Source organism: Grammomys surdaster, unplaced genomic scaffold (assembly GCF_004785775.1).
Source record: "Grammomys surdaster isolate TR1022 unplaced genomic scaffold, NIH_TR_1.0 693, whole genome shotgun sequence".
Lineage (NCBI taxonomy): Eukaryota > Metazoa > Chordata > Mammalia > Rodentia > Muridae > Grammomys > Grammomys surdaster.
In genome coordinates this window covers 669,348-684,508 of record NW_021605112.1, presented here as the reverse complement: position 1 = coordinate 684,508, position 15,161 = coordinate 669,348, and the positions used below count along the sequence as shown (strand labels likewise).

Sequence of the window (15,161 nt, the reverse complement as noted above, 5' to 3'; positions counted from 1 at the left end):
CTCCCTTTTCTTTTCTCCCTCCAAACCCTTCTATATACCCTCCTTGCTCCCTTTTGTCATTGTAATTGAACATATATATATATACATATACATATGTATATATACATATATAATTTGTGTGTATGTATGTATGTATGTATGTATGTATAAATTGTAGTCTTCTCCTCTCATGCAGAACATTCTTTGCAACAGATGAACTTTGGAACTACAAAAATCCACGACCATTCAAGCTTCAGAGTTGTGGAGCCCAGCCCCAAGTGGTTACATCAACAAAACACTGAAGTGTTTCAGGGAACACTTCAGAAGGGCAAAAGCTTGTAAGAGCCAAAAGACCAGAAAGTTTGCTGTGATACACATTTGCTAAAATGGGTGGGGGAAAGCCCATGAGATCTTAACCATACACAAAGGATTACAGGCAACTAAGGGATGCTGAGAGCTGGAGCAGGAGTCTTCCCCAGGGAAGAGCACACCAATTGGTTGTTCAATAAATACTTTTTAGAAGAAAATATATGTTGAATAATTTAAAACAATAATTCCATCTTAGATCTTGAATCTTGTGAAAGCTTTTTCTTAATGGTAATGGGATGTAACAACCTGCTGCAAGATATCTCGTGTCACCCTTTTTTTGACCCTCTACAATAAATTTTCATATGTTCCATATAGAATTTGTTCTCCACTAAATTTCTTTCTTCTCTTTGAGAATTCTTTCCTAGCTTTAGACTCTCCCTGGGCCTGTAGAAGCCTTCCATGGCATCTACATTTTTCTCTTGAGTCTCTGCAGGTTTCAGAGAAATGCCTGTGTATTCCTGTGCTTCCCCTCTTCCACAAACATATTAAATATGTCTTTTTGGCATAAAAGTAGAAAACAGACAAGACAAAATGAGTTTTTGATTCCCAGGAAGAGTGATCTTTATTAAACATTCTATGCTTTCAAAGACCAGTCCAGTACTCATGTGCAGGAAGAAGGTATAAGGGACACACAGGATTACTGGACAGCTAGGTAGAGGGCTCAGTGGTACTTGTGGGACAGACCAGTGGCCACCGCAGCCACCAGCTTCTGCCAAGCAGCCTGCACCTCAGCCGTGAATTCGTTGCCAAAGTGACTAGCCAAAACAATCACCAGCACATTACCCAAGAGCTGTTGACAGAAAAACAAAAGAGATTTGGTATGTTAAACTAAGATTCTAAAAATAATATGCATTAAAAAACAAATAAATATTTTGAACCTATACTCTAACACATTCAGCATCAAAGTTCCCTCAACCATCTCTGATGAGCATAGGTTCCATTTCTCTATTGTACTTCTCTCTTCCCACTTCCCACTGTCCTGCCTGATTTCTCACACCTATTCCCATCATATTTATTGGCCCCGTCTTGTTACTTTTCTTATTCTCCAGTTGTATAATGTCTGTAAATACAGAATTTCTGTGCTACAAATGTTCTTGATGAAGTTTTAAAAGTCCACAAATGTAGGAACAAGCCTCCATTTGCCATGATATTCACTTGGGAATGTAATATAATTTTATAATGTTGATTGAGAAATTCCACCTTTAAGTTGTCTCTCAAATCTTTTCTTCAGCATCAATCAATAGGACCCACAGAAAGTTAAGATATGTTTCCTCTCCCAATTCTATTTCTTCTTGCACAGATCTGCTGTTCTTTCACATTACTCTCCGCGATAAGTCCAACAAAATTCTATCATGACAAAATTTTCTAAATGCCTGTAAACTTAAAATTTTGGCTTTTTACAGCCATTCCCTGTCACCCTACCTAAACCAATGAGCTTTGACAGCTAAGCAAGCACCCCCACACTCGTATTCTCAGCTTCTAATTTTGTCCCCAAGACAAATCCAAAATAAATATATGGGACTGCCCTAGACTCACTTTGAAGTTCTCGGGATCCACATGTAGCTTGTCACAGTGCAGTTCACTGAGCTTGGCCAAGGCAGACTTGAGGTTGTCTAGGTTTTTAATGGACTCTCCAAAAGCAGTCAGCACCTTCTTGCCATGGGCTTTGACTCTCGGGTTGCCCATTATGGCAGAGGCAGAAGACAAGTTCCCAAAGCTGTCAAAGAATCTCTGGGTCCATGGGTACACAACAAGAAGCCTGTGACGTGGACAAAAACAAGTAGAAAAAGCGCAGATCCTTAGAATTCTTGACTTTCCTAGCTTGTTGCCCAAGGGGCTATTCACCCTTCTCCCAGAAGCATCAACAGCCAATTCTTACCTTCCCAAGGCTTCACCACCAACTTCTTCAACGTTCACCTTACTCCATAGGCCATTGATGAGGGTCTTTTCCTCAGCAGTAAAGTTCACCATGATGGTAAGTCTGGGAGGTTGCTGGTGATCACAGGAGTGTCAGAAGCAAGTGCATGCTGCTGCTAGAAACAGTGGCCTTTTATGCTTCACAGACAATGTTCTGACCCTTTGTTCTCCATTTTTCTTTGAAGCCATTGGTCAGTTTAACCCGTGGTCCTCATGGGTGGAGCCAGGTCATGGGAGGGTCAGCAGAAACTGTCCACTGTGTTTATGATAATACACATTAGATATGGAGGCATTCTTTCTTTTTTGGTTTCTCCTTCAACAAAACTGGTTTTGTTTCACTTATTCTCTTTTCATTCTCTACTCTCCCCATATAAGTGTCCAGTATAATGCTCATCTCTCTCATCACATTTTCCAACAAAGGCACAGAGAAAGTAGCTTATCCCACTGTAGGAAAAAGTTTCCAGTCTAAAATAACTTTAACATTTAGGCAAAGAATTGCTACAACAATAAGAACAAACTTAAGAAAAAAAGAGTTTGTGCTGTGGACACAGAAGTGCCAATGTTATACCTGTTTCTTCTTTTCTTGGGATATTTGATTTATAACTATATCTCCTAGATATATGTTGCCCCAAGTAGACAAGAATCATACATGGTTGAATCTATCAGATGAATACAGTAGCAAAGGATTGACAATGGGTTCAAAGACTCAATTCCAAAATATGACCACAGGGAGTGGCATTGTAGAAAAGATGGATATAACAAGTTCACATTCTGTGCTTCTAGAGAGTCCTCTGACCAACCCTCTGTGGACCTTGGCTCCATTGGTAATATTGCTCTGATCTCTGTCCTTGCTTATTTTTATATAGGTATTTCTCATCTGTGAGATGGAACTGAAATAACTGTAAACTCAGCCTTGTGGTCCAACTCAGGAATGAGTGAGTTGATTCATCAATAACCTTGAGAAACACTTGTGGATAGTCAGTGTTTATTCTAGCTAAAGGATGGCTAGTGTGCTTGATTTCTACTCTTTTCTTGGAATTATTAGCTATCTCTTACATATTGTACCTGAAATTAAAAGCCTACATTTGTATGCGTTTAACTGCATCCATGTGCATGAAGGATAGTTTTACACCATCCTGTCTAATTTGCATCTAGCAAGACAGTTATCATTATCCACCTTTTATTTAAATGAAGGAAAAAAGTTACAAAAGTGATATAACTGTAAGGTGAGAGAACTGTTGACAAAAGCAGGAAGGATCCAGATTTATTCTCAGTTTGTCTTTCCTATCTACAGGAAAGTTCTTCTCCATCTTGCCTCTGGCCAGTTCTTCATGCATTTCTTTACTGCCTCTACCACTCCCTGTGCTCCTAACAACTCTAAGAATTTCTCTTCCAACACTTTCATTTTGTTTAGTTTAGTTCTGTTTTATTTTTTTAAGTTTGTTTGTTTGTTTGTTTGTCTTATGGAGCCCAAGCACTACTTACTGCCTATTTTTCACTTAGCAATGTAGCATCTATGTCTCAAGTCTTTGTGTTCCAAATTTACCCAGGATCTTCTCTATAGCCTTTGGCTTGCTTTGGTTTTTGTGATGATTCCTTATGTGTATAACTCAGCCACTTCTGACACATGAGAATGCTTTTCCTTTTCCTTCTCCTATGATTGCAGGGGCTTTATCTAGTTTAACTCTCCCTAAATTGGCATTATTACAAACCATTGAATCTCTGCCCCACTCACAGTTTTTACTTTACATTATCTTTTGGGTACAGATTCTAACACATGGCCAATATAAATGTGAACTTATCTTTTCATGACATAGACTAATTTGGCAGACTATTGACTACTAAATAATGTACATAAAAGTATATACATAGGATTGACTAGAATATGGATGTAGTTACCTTATACATCTTCAAATAGCTATGCTTGGTGTGATATTGCATGCACTGCCTTATGAACATATTCGACTAACTGGAAGATCTATAGTATCCATGGTATCCACTTCATACAGACTAAAATAAGGATATCTGTAACAACTAGAGAATAACATTTTTAAAATGTTTTGTGGGTACAGTTTAAGGGTTGTTGTGTTTTTTGTTTTTTTGTTTTGTTTTGTTTTTGGTTTTGGTTTTGGTTTTGGTTTTTGCCTAGAACAGACAGCCTAGGAAAATATAACTCTAGGTTGAAAATGATGTTTGATTATTCAAGTTTAAGATGGAATGGACAAAGATAGCTGGCTGTCATCCTGAGTGTAGCTACCTTATACATGTTGAAAAAGGAACATTGGGTGTGATATTGCATGTACTGCCTTATGAACACCAAACCAGAGAAGCTCAAACAATGTAGTGTTTGCCTCAAATATGCAAAGCTCTGGGAATAGATTCAATCCTTATGGCTGCTACAATCTTTTTAAATAAAAGCATCAAATGCTGTGCTAATTTTAGATGTTATTAGTATAGAAAATTTTAAAATGTATTGTTTGTAGTAAAATAGGCTCTTTGGCACAAGTTGTCAGTGTTATCCAAGAAAGAAATAGTCTCCGTAGTTGTTCTTCACCATAAATAGTTTTAAAATAGAAAAATTGTGAATAAAGTTTCTGAACAGGAAAAAATGTTTTTCAGTTCCTATTAAAAGAAACGGTCACTTACTCTGTTTCCATTGTGTGTCTCCATTAATAGTCCCAGAACAGCAATAGATGGGATAGAATAATTCTCTTAGGCATTGCATTAACCAGGAATGACTTGCATTCTAATGGCAGCAAGGTGGCATCCCTGCTAAAAGCCTCTAAACTTTCAAGGAACAAGCTATGGACAATGTCAGAGACATTACACACCAGCCCCATGATTTGAAGATGAGTTGTAGAGAGAGCTGTATCTCGTTCTTAGACTGAATTCCCTCCCTTTTCAGTTCAGAGCAGGCACCTGCTTGACTGACCTCTGGAATGACACTGAAAAACCAGAGAAGTGTATGACTCTTAATTACCAAGAGAGTTTTTACTAGGAAGAGAAAATAGAAAACCATAGTCAGCCAGGTATTCTCTGTATCCTCAGCTATTGAACTTGAAGTTTATACTTGAATCTGGTAACCTGAAAAAACCATAAATGCCCTACTTTCTCTCATAATGTTAGTTCTCTTTCTTCATTTCTTTGGCAATTTTTAAAAAATGTTATATAGTATTGCTACATTTATTATACAATACATTAAACAAAAACAAACTGATATGTAGAAGTGTAAAACGTTTAAGTAGGTTCTCCAAAGCAAAAATAAAAAATGTTCCTATTTAAGGCAGGTTATGTGATCAGAAGAAAACAGAGATGAGCCACTTGTCTAAGACTATTGCATTTTTGTTAAACTATACTTTATTGTCATTATTTAAAATTCAAATAAAACAAGTCAGACTGTTTCTTAGTCTCATTTTTACTTTGTCATTGGCAGAAAGCTCTCGTGCCTTCCAGGTAAAACAACTTTCTGAGTTTTTACAGTATACCATAATAGCCCATTTGCTTATCTCCTCCATGGCATTCTTTTTTTAACTTGAGTCCTTGAGTAAACAGAGTTGTCTATTTTCAGGATTAAAATTCTGGAGAACTCTTATTTTTTTATGTTAAATAATCTCACCTGTGTATTTTATAAACCAAGATCAACTTACAAAAATACTCTGACATAGTAAAACAGACAGATACTTTAATTAGGGTAGGTACTTTTTATTTTCAATATTCCCTTTCAGTTTACACTGCTTCAGTTTATACCTTAGGGAAAGCCAAACGTCTTTGTTTTAGCTAGCTAATTATGTCAATTAATAACTGGTGAAGTTTATTCAAATATAGCCCCTCTTAAGTACATGCTAACTAAATATTTGAATAATTTCTAAATAATGTTGGCTCAAAAGCCATACTGATGGACAGAGATTAGAATTCTATGGCCAAATATGATTTTAAAAGAGGTTTTATTGTGTGCTTAGGATCCATTTATACTTCTAGCTTGCAAAGTGAATTTGGTAATTTTTTGATTCAATAATTTTTGAAATCTAAGAAAAAGGAAAAATACTATATTTTAGTTATGTATGCATCTTCAGCTTTTGAAGCGTCCCAGGTGGAAGTTATTAACTTAGGGTAATTCCTGAACTTTAACTCACATCTCTGTGGGAAAAGATAAAGATATGAGGATTGGCCAAGTAAGCAAAGATTAAATAAAAAACACCCTGACAATGGCCAGACCCTATCCCTTAACAAGGTCATACCCAGTGGGCATTGTGAGAAACTGAGACCCCGTACTTGTTTTGACCCCAAAATTTATAGCACAGAAACATTATTCTGAAAGTAAGTCATCTTAACCTCTAGTTTATTGAATTTAAAACAACTATGAGGGGAAGAAGCTTTCATTTTTCAGGATCCTAGACTGAGGTACCAAGAGAACAATTCTCAATAATCCAGCCTCACTCAACACGTGTTGGAGTTTCTCACTGGACCAATTTTCTTCCCTCTCCCTCCTTTTTCCCCCCTTTTCTTTCTTCTTTCTTCTTTTTTGTTTATCTGTCTAGGGTCTTAGGGCTTTCTTTTATTTTAATCAATAGAAATAGAAAGAACTGGTGTTTTCTTCTTCTGAGACTTGGGCTGGTGACAGCTGGGTGGGGTCAGAGACTGTGGTGACAGATAAGGGCCAGAGCTGCACAGAGCTGAGTCAAGGTTGGGGCCTCCATGAGATGGGGGGAGGCAGAGTATTTTGGCTCCTGCCTTCTTTGTCTCATCATGAGTAGATAAGAGGGACGGGTTATGGGAGACTGTTTGGGGATCTGACTTAGGAGAGCCTGATAAATACATCTCATGTAATACATATAAAAGTGTATAGATATTGTATATATGTGAGGCTATTACCAAACCTTTCAAGGATATCATGACAATATAACTTATGAAGCCTGCAAAGAAAAGGAAATAAATAAATCACATTCTCAAAATTCAACTGAGATGTAATGTTTTTAGAAAAGAAAATAAACAACCTAAAAGATCAAAAGAAGAGCTCAAAATACTGTGAAGTAGTTAAAATGAATTGAGAGCAAGGGACTTTTAATTGTTATCTTATTAAATCTGATATGTGATTAAAAAGCTAGTAATTAAAGAGCGGGCCCAGTAGAAAATTCTAGAAAAGAACTGTTTCCTTTTGGTTACCCTAGAGATACTTTGGACCTGACAAGCTTTCTCCAGACCATGGCTCTCCTTTCCCTAAAGGAAATGAATAAAACCATAGCTGAGCTGTTGGCACAGTACAAGTCTCATAATTTATACATATTGCAGGTTGCCTGCCATGATTGCACATACTCATGCTTACACTAACACAAGCTAATTTCTAAACTGGAGTATGTATTAGTATAAGAATTTTGAGGCTGAGTAAGTAGTAACATTGTGTTAATCTCGATCCATGCCTGTGGTCATTATAATCATGACCTCAGATATGCCTTGGAAGTTCTACTAGATTGGAAATTAGAGAAATTAAAAATCATCTTTGGAACTTTTGTATATATTAGACCTTTAGCCAAAACAATATCAGGCAATATCCTTCACAGATGGTAACTAGTGGCTTAGAAGCCATGGCATTTTAGCTGGAAGAAGTGTATACTTCCCCTGAGGAGAGGAGACTATGTGATGTCACAACAATCAGTTACATGTGTGCAGAGAGGGCCTTTAGTACAGAAGTGATGGCCTCTACAGTAGTAAAGGAGGACTAGGTGCTTCCCTTTCTTCCTCCAAATGTGCATTTGTACCCCAAAGTATCATCTGTCTTTTGGGGGGTATCGCTAGATCCCTGTTGAGAATCTCTCATATTCACAGTGGTGTGAGAATGGTAGATAGGATTCTATTTAACCAGCATTTACATTTCTGATTCTAACCTGAACTGAGGTTCTTTGTTACAATACAGCATACATGAGAACCTGTCCAAAAACTATCTAGTCTGGATCCAATGACCTTAACTCTTCTAAAAGCATTTGATTAACTATTGCATATTTTATGAACAAAACTCTTGTGTGTGTGTGTGTGTGTGTGTGTGTGTTTGTGTGTGTGTGTGTGTGTACTAAAATATGAAATTCTGTTGCTTCTAGGTATGAGACTAAATAAGCATTACATTTCCAAAAACTGATTGTGTTAAGACATCTAATAAGGATCATGAGAAATAATTTTTAACCAGAAAATAAAATATTCTAGGTTATGTCACACAGCATGGCAGGGTCCCCTTTTCTTTGCAATGCTGGTAGAGGTTATGTTTTCTTCAAGTAGCAAATTTCTTTTCTTTCCACCTTCTCTGTGGACTTCCTCCTGGAGACCCAGATACCACTGATCTCTCACAGCTGAAAACATCTGGTGACACACCCTAAGCCTTAGCATTACTCAGCATGACTCAGCACTACTGTGCTCAAGCAAGATGCTGGCTCAGAAGGCCAAACACACCCAAAGGTTGAGACTAGAGAACTGACTCATCCTGGGCCTAGTTAACCTCCTCTGTGCTTGAAATTATGGTACAGCAACAATTGAGATCTAGAGAAAGAATATGAAGAAATGGAAAACTACTTAAATTACAGATGGGAGCTGGAGAAAGGCAGAGAGTCATGAATGTGTAGGAAGCTTGATAGTCATTCAGGAAATGTTTGTGGAACACCTGCAGTGTGCTGACACTTTCTAACATCAATGCTTGACGAATAAGGGAGACTAACACATGTCACTTCTCTGCCAGAACTCCTGGTCAAAACTAACAGTTAACCATAATTTAAGATTATAATATATTCTGTACTTTGTAGGAATTATAAGATTGGAAATACATGTCTTTCTTAGTGAAGATGCCTTTTAGAAAGTAAGGGATGAGTAAAAAAAGACATGTAATAGAACGTAAAGACCATAAACTGTTTTTCTTATTGAGCAGGCCTGTGTTCACTCTCTGTTCAGAGCAAGGTGTAGGAACTAGTCAACACTGACTCAGTTGAGATCTTACAGCCAGAAGCCCTACTGAGCAGGAACAGACAAGCCAACTTCCTCATTTAGCACAGGCTGTTCTCCCTTTCCCTTCTACACCAGATTTTCATAAACTTACTCAGTTAAAGCAGATCAGTTAAGGAAACAGGATACCAGTGAAGGACAGCAATGAATATAAGCCCATTTCTAGTGAAACTAAGCCATCAGGGGTCAGTGTTTTCATTGAATATAGAGTGTAGGAGGTCACACTTTTAGTCTAAGACTTCAAGATGCAGAGGCAGACAGATCTCTGTTTATCCTGATCTACATAGTGTTTCATGCTAGCATGGCTTATATAGTAAAATCCTGACTCAGGAAGGAAGGAAGGAAGGAAGGAAGGAAGGAAGGAAGGAAGGAAGGAAGGAAGGAAGGAAGGAAGGAAGGAAGAAAGGAAGGAAGAAAGGAAAAAGGCAGGAACTGTTTATCCTAGAATATTACCTACTTTCTATGTAAACTTGAGCAGTTTGCTTGTTTCTTTAAGTTGTAAAACACAGAATAATAATGTAGCTTAGAATGAAAGGACTGTAAGGACTAAACTTGTTGTTTATAGAGCTAGGAATATAGGACACACTTGGTTGATGCTAATGATAACACTATCTCAAGTTATATGTAACTATTAAGTTCACAAGTCACTTTAAGAGAATGAGGGAAATATATTTGGGATAGTTTTTTAATTTTCAAAGTTTTATTTTGCAGAAATACATGTGACTCCTATCATATCTCTTTAGACAAAATACAAGTTCACATATGAATTTTAAATATGTTGAATTGTATAAATTTATACTGAGTATCTATTGTGTTCTTAAGCAAGAGCCTTGGGCAAGGGAAGAGGATATGATTACAGTAACTTTAAAATTACCCTTGAACCTAAGTTTTGTTCTAGGTCCTTCTATTTGTGTGGTCTTGAGAAATCTACTTTTCCCCTCAAAATTTCAATCTCCTTTGTTACAAAATGGAGAAAGTGAGGGTTAGGGTTTGAATGTTGGATGTCTCCCCATTCTAGATTTGAATGTTTGATCCACAGCTGGCATTACTATTTCTGCTATCACTTGAATTTCTAATTTAAGTAGATTCATTTTATTGTAAAACAATATTGAAGTCTCCAAATACAACTTCACAAGAGATATTTGAATGTAAGTCATCATACAGGAACTTCTGGTCAACCTTCTCTATCCGGCACTTCCATTTACCCATTATCTTTACTCTATCCCTATTCAACTCAAGTTCTCTTCTCCCTAGCCTGACTCTGACCAGTAGACATTTCTACAGGTCATATGAAGCCTCTAAGTTTAGCTTGAGAGGAACAATTCCAGCTGATTTTTGATTAACAATAGCTGACAGTATTGGCCTGGCAGGAATGAGAGCAGAATGTCTACAGGCCTGGTATTGGATTCTTCCATACTCATTGAAAATGAGAATAACAAGATGAAGCACAAAGTTATTTTTAAAGCTGTTAGTATATGGGGTAAGATATATACTAGTAAGATATGAGGTTATTCTATTGTCAGACTGTGCAAATATAGGGTCTAGTAATATTTTGTCTCAGGTCAAGTATTCCTATTATAACAACACAACATGGTGCTTTTCTTGGTTTATTAAGAACTTTGGATGTGGACAGAGGTAAAATGTCACATAGACATGCACTGGATGGGTAGATTTATATGCTATGGGGGATAATGAGGCTTTAAGATAATGTCAATGAATGGAAAGTCAGTTTTAGGACAAAAATTAGTGGTGGAACTTAATGCTCAGTCATTTGGCTAAGGGCTTATAAAGCAATTTGAGCATATGTGACCTCTAGTTGTCTCAAAAAAAATGTACCTATAAATAATCAACTGTAAAAACTTCTGTGATTCAAGAGAGTATCCCTTTTTATTCTAGACATTTTTAACATGTCTTTAAATTTTCTTCTAATACTTTCCTATGAGATACAGCCATGACTAAAGAAGAAGATACAAGTATATCGTGGAATCTATTTTTTATATATTTAATTCTTAAGATGATATTTTCATTAACTTTTGAGAATTTCCTACAGTATATTTTGATCATACCCCCTCTCTCCTCTATAAGGCCTTCCTAGATCTGTTTATACCTCCCTACTTCTTCTAAGTTTAATATCCTGTTCTTTATTGCATTAAATCTTTTTAATAACTCCATGAATTCTATTCAATCTGCCCAGAGGTATGAAACCATCCACTGGAGGTTAGTTGAACTACTTGGAAGGCATACCCTTCCAGAATGGACTTTTCCTCCCTATGAAGTCACCAACTGTCAATAGCTCTTCCATTAAAGATGCGAGCCTCTCTGCACTCCATGCTAAATTGTTAAGTGCCTTGGTCTTTTTTATAAAAGTAATTTTACTATTTATTAAACATGAAGGCAATTCTGCACGCTATTGAGATGCATTTGCTTTGTTCTTTTTTCATTAAGAATGACATCTTTCCTTAATATTTGTCACTGTAATATATACAACGTTCTCAATGTTTTTCAGCTGATTAGTTTGAATTTTACAATCATGTTGAGAGTTTATTTCACATAAACACAGAGCACAAAAAAGTAGTGTATGTTTATGGCCACCTTGTCCCAAATCTTCATGAAGTAAATGTTAGAAAAGGTGATCAGGGAGAAGTCTGTGTTTCTGCTTCCTTGAGTTCACAATAGATGATTTCTTTTGTGTCTTGGTATTACAGGAGTATTCTTCAGCAGGAACTTAAATGACCCTGTAGTGTTACTTTGGGGAGCTCTGTAGGCTTGGGCCAAATGTCTCTTTTTAGTTCTCAATACAACATGCCCAACAAGAAGTAATATACTACACATAGCACAACAGATAGTACACTTTGGTTACAATCACTAGTTTATTTTTTATATGGTCTTAGAAATTTACTCACACTAGTACATTTGTGTTCCTTCTTCATCAATAAAGAAGACAACAATGATGTCTGTCATGAGCATAAGTAAATTTATAATAATGATTTAAATTACATTGTAATAACTCAGTACTAAAAATCATTGGATATAGTTACACATGTATCAGAGAATTTAAGTATCATAGAATTATAATGGCAAATGACATATGGAAAATTTTCAATTGAGTATTATTCTCTTAATTATCCTTTAGTCTGAATCATTGTATCTTCAAGTATCTCTCATCAGGTTTCCAACTCCTAAACATATCATCTTCTTTTCAATTCCTGCTGAGGTTCCTAAGACTCTTTTATGCCTAGGAATCTTATATATCTTTGCATGATGACAGCTTCACTATTAGGGAGGTGATTGCAAAATGGCTATCAGTGGTCTTCAAGTTGGTCTGTGGACTTAAGTAAAGTACTTGGTTAGATGGCCCTAATATGATAGGGTATAAGATTTGTAGAATTATGTCTTTCACTTAATTGTTAAATACCCACTCTGGATAGGAATGATTGTGACCTTGACTTTTATAAGTGATGAACCTAAAATCAGGAGTCATGGGATTGTTTTCACTTAGCTGAGAGAATGAGAATCTCATGTGGTATGACATAAAAAATGTCATATGCTTTTTCTCCTCACCCTTTGTCCAGCTACTTTCGTGTTCATGTCTATCTTTTCTGCAAGTCACAGACTCCACCCTGAGCTGAAACCCAGTCCTGGTCATCTATCTGAGCCTGCATGTATATGACCCTTCTTGATAGCTGGGAGCTAGCTTCAGATGTATACATATGGGATCTCTGATAAACACATCTTCCAAAGCAGCATCTCTCAGTCCTTAGGAGGCCTAGGGTTTGCTGAGTCAATGTTCTCCGTAGTAAGTACCCTGGAAAACTATGCTCCCAAATTTACACTTATAGACCTCCTGTTTGTTTTCTCCTACATCTGTAACCAGGTTCCTCTTCTTCATCTAACCCACTGAATCCTTATCATGACAACAAGGATCTCTTAGCAGCAGCTTCAATATATATATATATATTCCTAAGTAGCACACCTAATTACCTGGAACACAACCATTTTATATTGGAACATTAAAAACAGGGATGCCCTTTAACACATGTTAAACATAAACCAGAAAATCATAGTCTTTAGACTCATGAAGATAATTAATTCAGAGAACATGATCATGTATATCCAGTATACCTTCTCCACTTAAGATAGTCTATTTGGCCTTGAGGTGTGGGATTCTTTGGATCTGGAGTCACAGGCTGTCAAGAACTACCCAGCATGGGTGCTGAGACCAATCTCAAGTCTTCAAGAAGAAGAGCAAGCATGCTTAACCTCTGAGTCATTGCTTCAGCACTGTAGTATAATTTTACAATCGTTTAGGACACTAGAGTATAGAGTCAAAAATATGTTTTGTCAGGGCCAGTTAATGTGGTTCATTGGATAAAAGCACTTGTCACACAAGACTGATGACCACAGTTCGTGCCCAGATCCCATGTAAAAAGCTGGACATTGTGGTGTTTATCTATAATCTCAGCACTTCTGTGGTGAGTTGGTAAGCAGAGACAGGAGAATTCTCCTCAAAATTCATGCACTAAATACACTGAAGAACACAGACAAGCAGAAACAAGAAAGAGCCTGTTTTGGCAATGGGAAAAAAAGAAAACTGAGTCCAAATCTTTACTCTGACCTGTGCACGTGAGCAATGGTAGGTTTGCACCTGCACTTATACATATAATCACGTATACTGCTAATAGTAATGGCAATAATTCACACAGTTAATAAAGCTTAAAATTTAAATTCCAACATCCTGAATAGTAAGTGGTATGAAGTAGATAAATGTTCTAGAAAAAAGAACAGGAAGTTAACTGGAAAATGAAAGAAGAGTAGTTGAGAGATGAATTCAAATTCCACTATCTGTATGTGTATAAGTGCCTGGATATACTAGGTAAAATTAAAATACTGCTTTCTTAACTGTAATAAAATAAGAATGTTAATAGTATTACTTTACATAATTAAAAAGTATTCAATGCGATCATTTATCCAAAACATTCTTAGTATTTTCATAAAATAAGCCTTCAGTAAATATTAATTTTATTATTATTGTACTATTTAAAGAACAAATTAGAATAAAGTATGGCCCAAAAGAATTTTTAGTTGTATTTAAAATAATTATATACAAGTATAATTTTAGCAGCCCGTATTCCTGGAGCATTTACCATATGTAAGGCACTACTGTAAATGCTGTATAATTAATCCAAACAATTTTCACAATAGTCTTAACAGGCACATCAGAACCCTGTGGAACATTAGGGGTTGGTTTAAAACTATGTCCATGTAGGAGGTGGGTCAGGAGAAGAATGTAAGAGTGTGAGAACTCCCAAGGAGTAGAGAACTACACCAAATGTCTTGTGGACACAGCAGGGGAGCTGCACTTGTGAATTCTCAGAAGATGTGATAGTATCCATGAAACCTGAATAAATCCAAGACAGACAAAATGCCAGACTAGAGAGTAGGGCACAGAATCCCACCTCTAGTCATAGAGCTACTGCACTTCTTAGCTGCTGGTAAAGGATGGGGCCTCTAAGAGGGTGTAGCCCCTGGTAAGTCAACCAGGCTCCAGTAGAAGACCACACCTCCAAGAATATTTTGGACAGCACAAACTGTTCTTGATTTTTTTTGTCTTTTAGTTTTTAATGACATAAAGTTGAATGACTATGAAGGTGGCTATCAATCTGAGAACAGTTGTGAGGGTTACGATGACAAAATAATTGTATAAGACTTTCAAAGAATTAAGACAACAATGTGAAAAAAAGAATTCTTAGAACTCAATAATATAAAATAACAAATGACAAAGTGGAGAAAATCCATTTTTTTGTTGGTGAGATGGTAGGCAGAGACAGAAGAAATAAATAAAAAATACACTGGAGAACACAGAGCAGCAGGAATAAGAAAAACCCTGTTTTGACATATAACAGATGAAGGAACCG

General features: G+C 36.6%; 1 protein-coding gene across 1 annotated transcript; it reads right to left on the bottom strand.

The window, feature by feature from the left end:
* Positions 1 to 889: 889 nt before the first annotated feature.
* On the bottom strand, positions 890 to 2,370 carry LOC114633515 (hemoglobin subunit epsilon-Y2). Its single transcript, XM_028782081.1, has 3 exons — positions 2,228 to 2,370; positions 1,885 to 2,107; positions 890 to 1,138 (listed from the first exon to the last, which is right to left on the bottom strand). Exons 1-3 carry the CDS (start codon positions 2,317 to 2,319, stop codon positions 1,010 to 1,012), a joined length of 444 nt encoding a protein of 147 aa, XP_028637914.1. The 5' UTR covers positions 2,320 to 2,370; the 3' UTR covers positions 890 to 1,009.
* Between the last annotated feature and the right edge of the window lie 12,791 nt (positions 2,371 to 15,161).

Bases quoted from the DNA above. Each gene is read 5' to 3' on its own strand.
- LOC114633515 (XM_028782081.1), bottom strand. From the start codon at position 2,319: ATGGTGAACTTTACTGCTGAGGAAAAGACCCTCATCAATGGCCTATGG. The intron at 2,108-2,227 runs GTAAGAATTGGC...TCCACGTCACAG, and splicing joins GGTGGTGAAGCCTTGGGAAG to GCTTCTTGTTGTGTACCCAT. The intron at 1,139-1,884 runs GTGAGTCTAGGG...TTCTGTCAACAG, and splicing joins TGGATCCCGAGAACTTCAAA to CTCTTGGGTAATGTGCTGGT.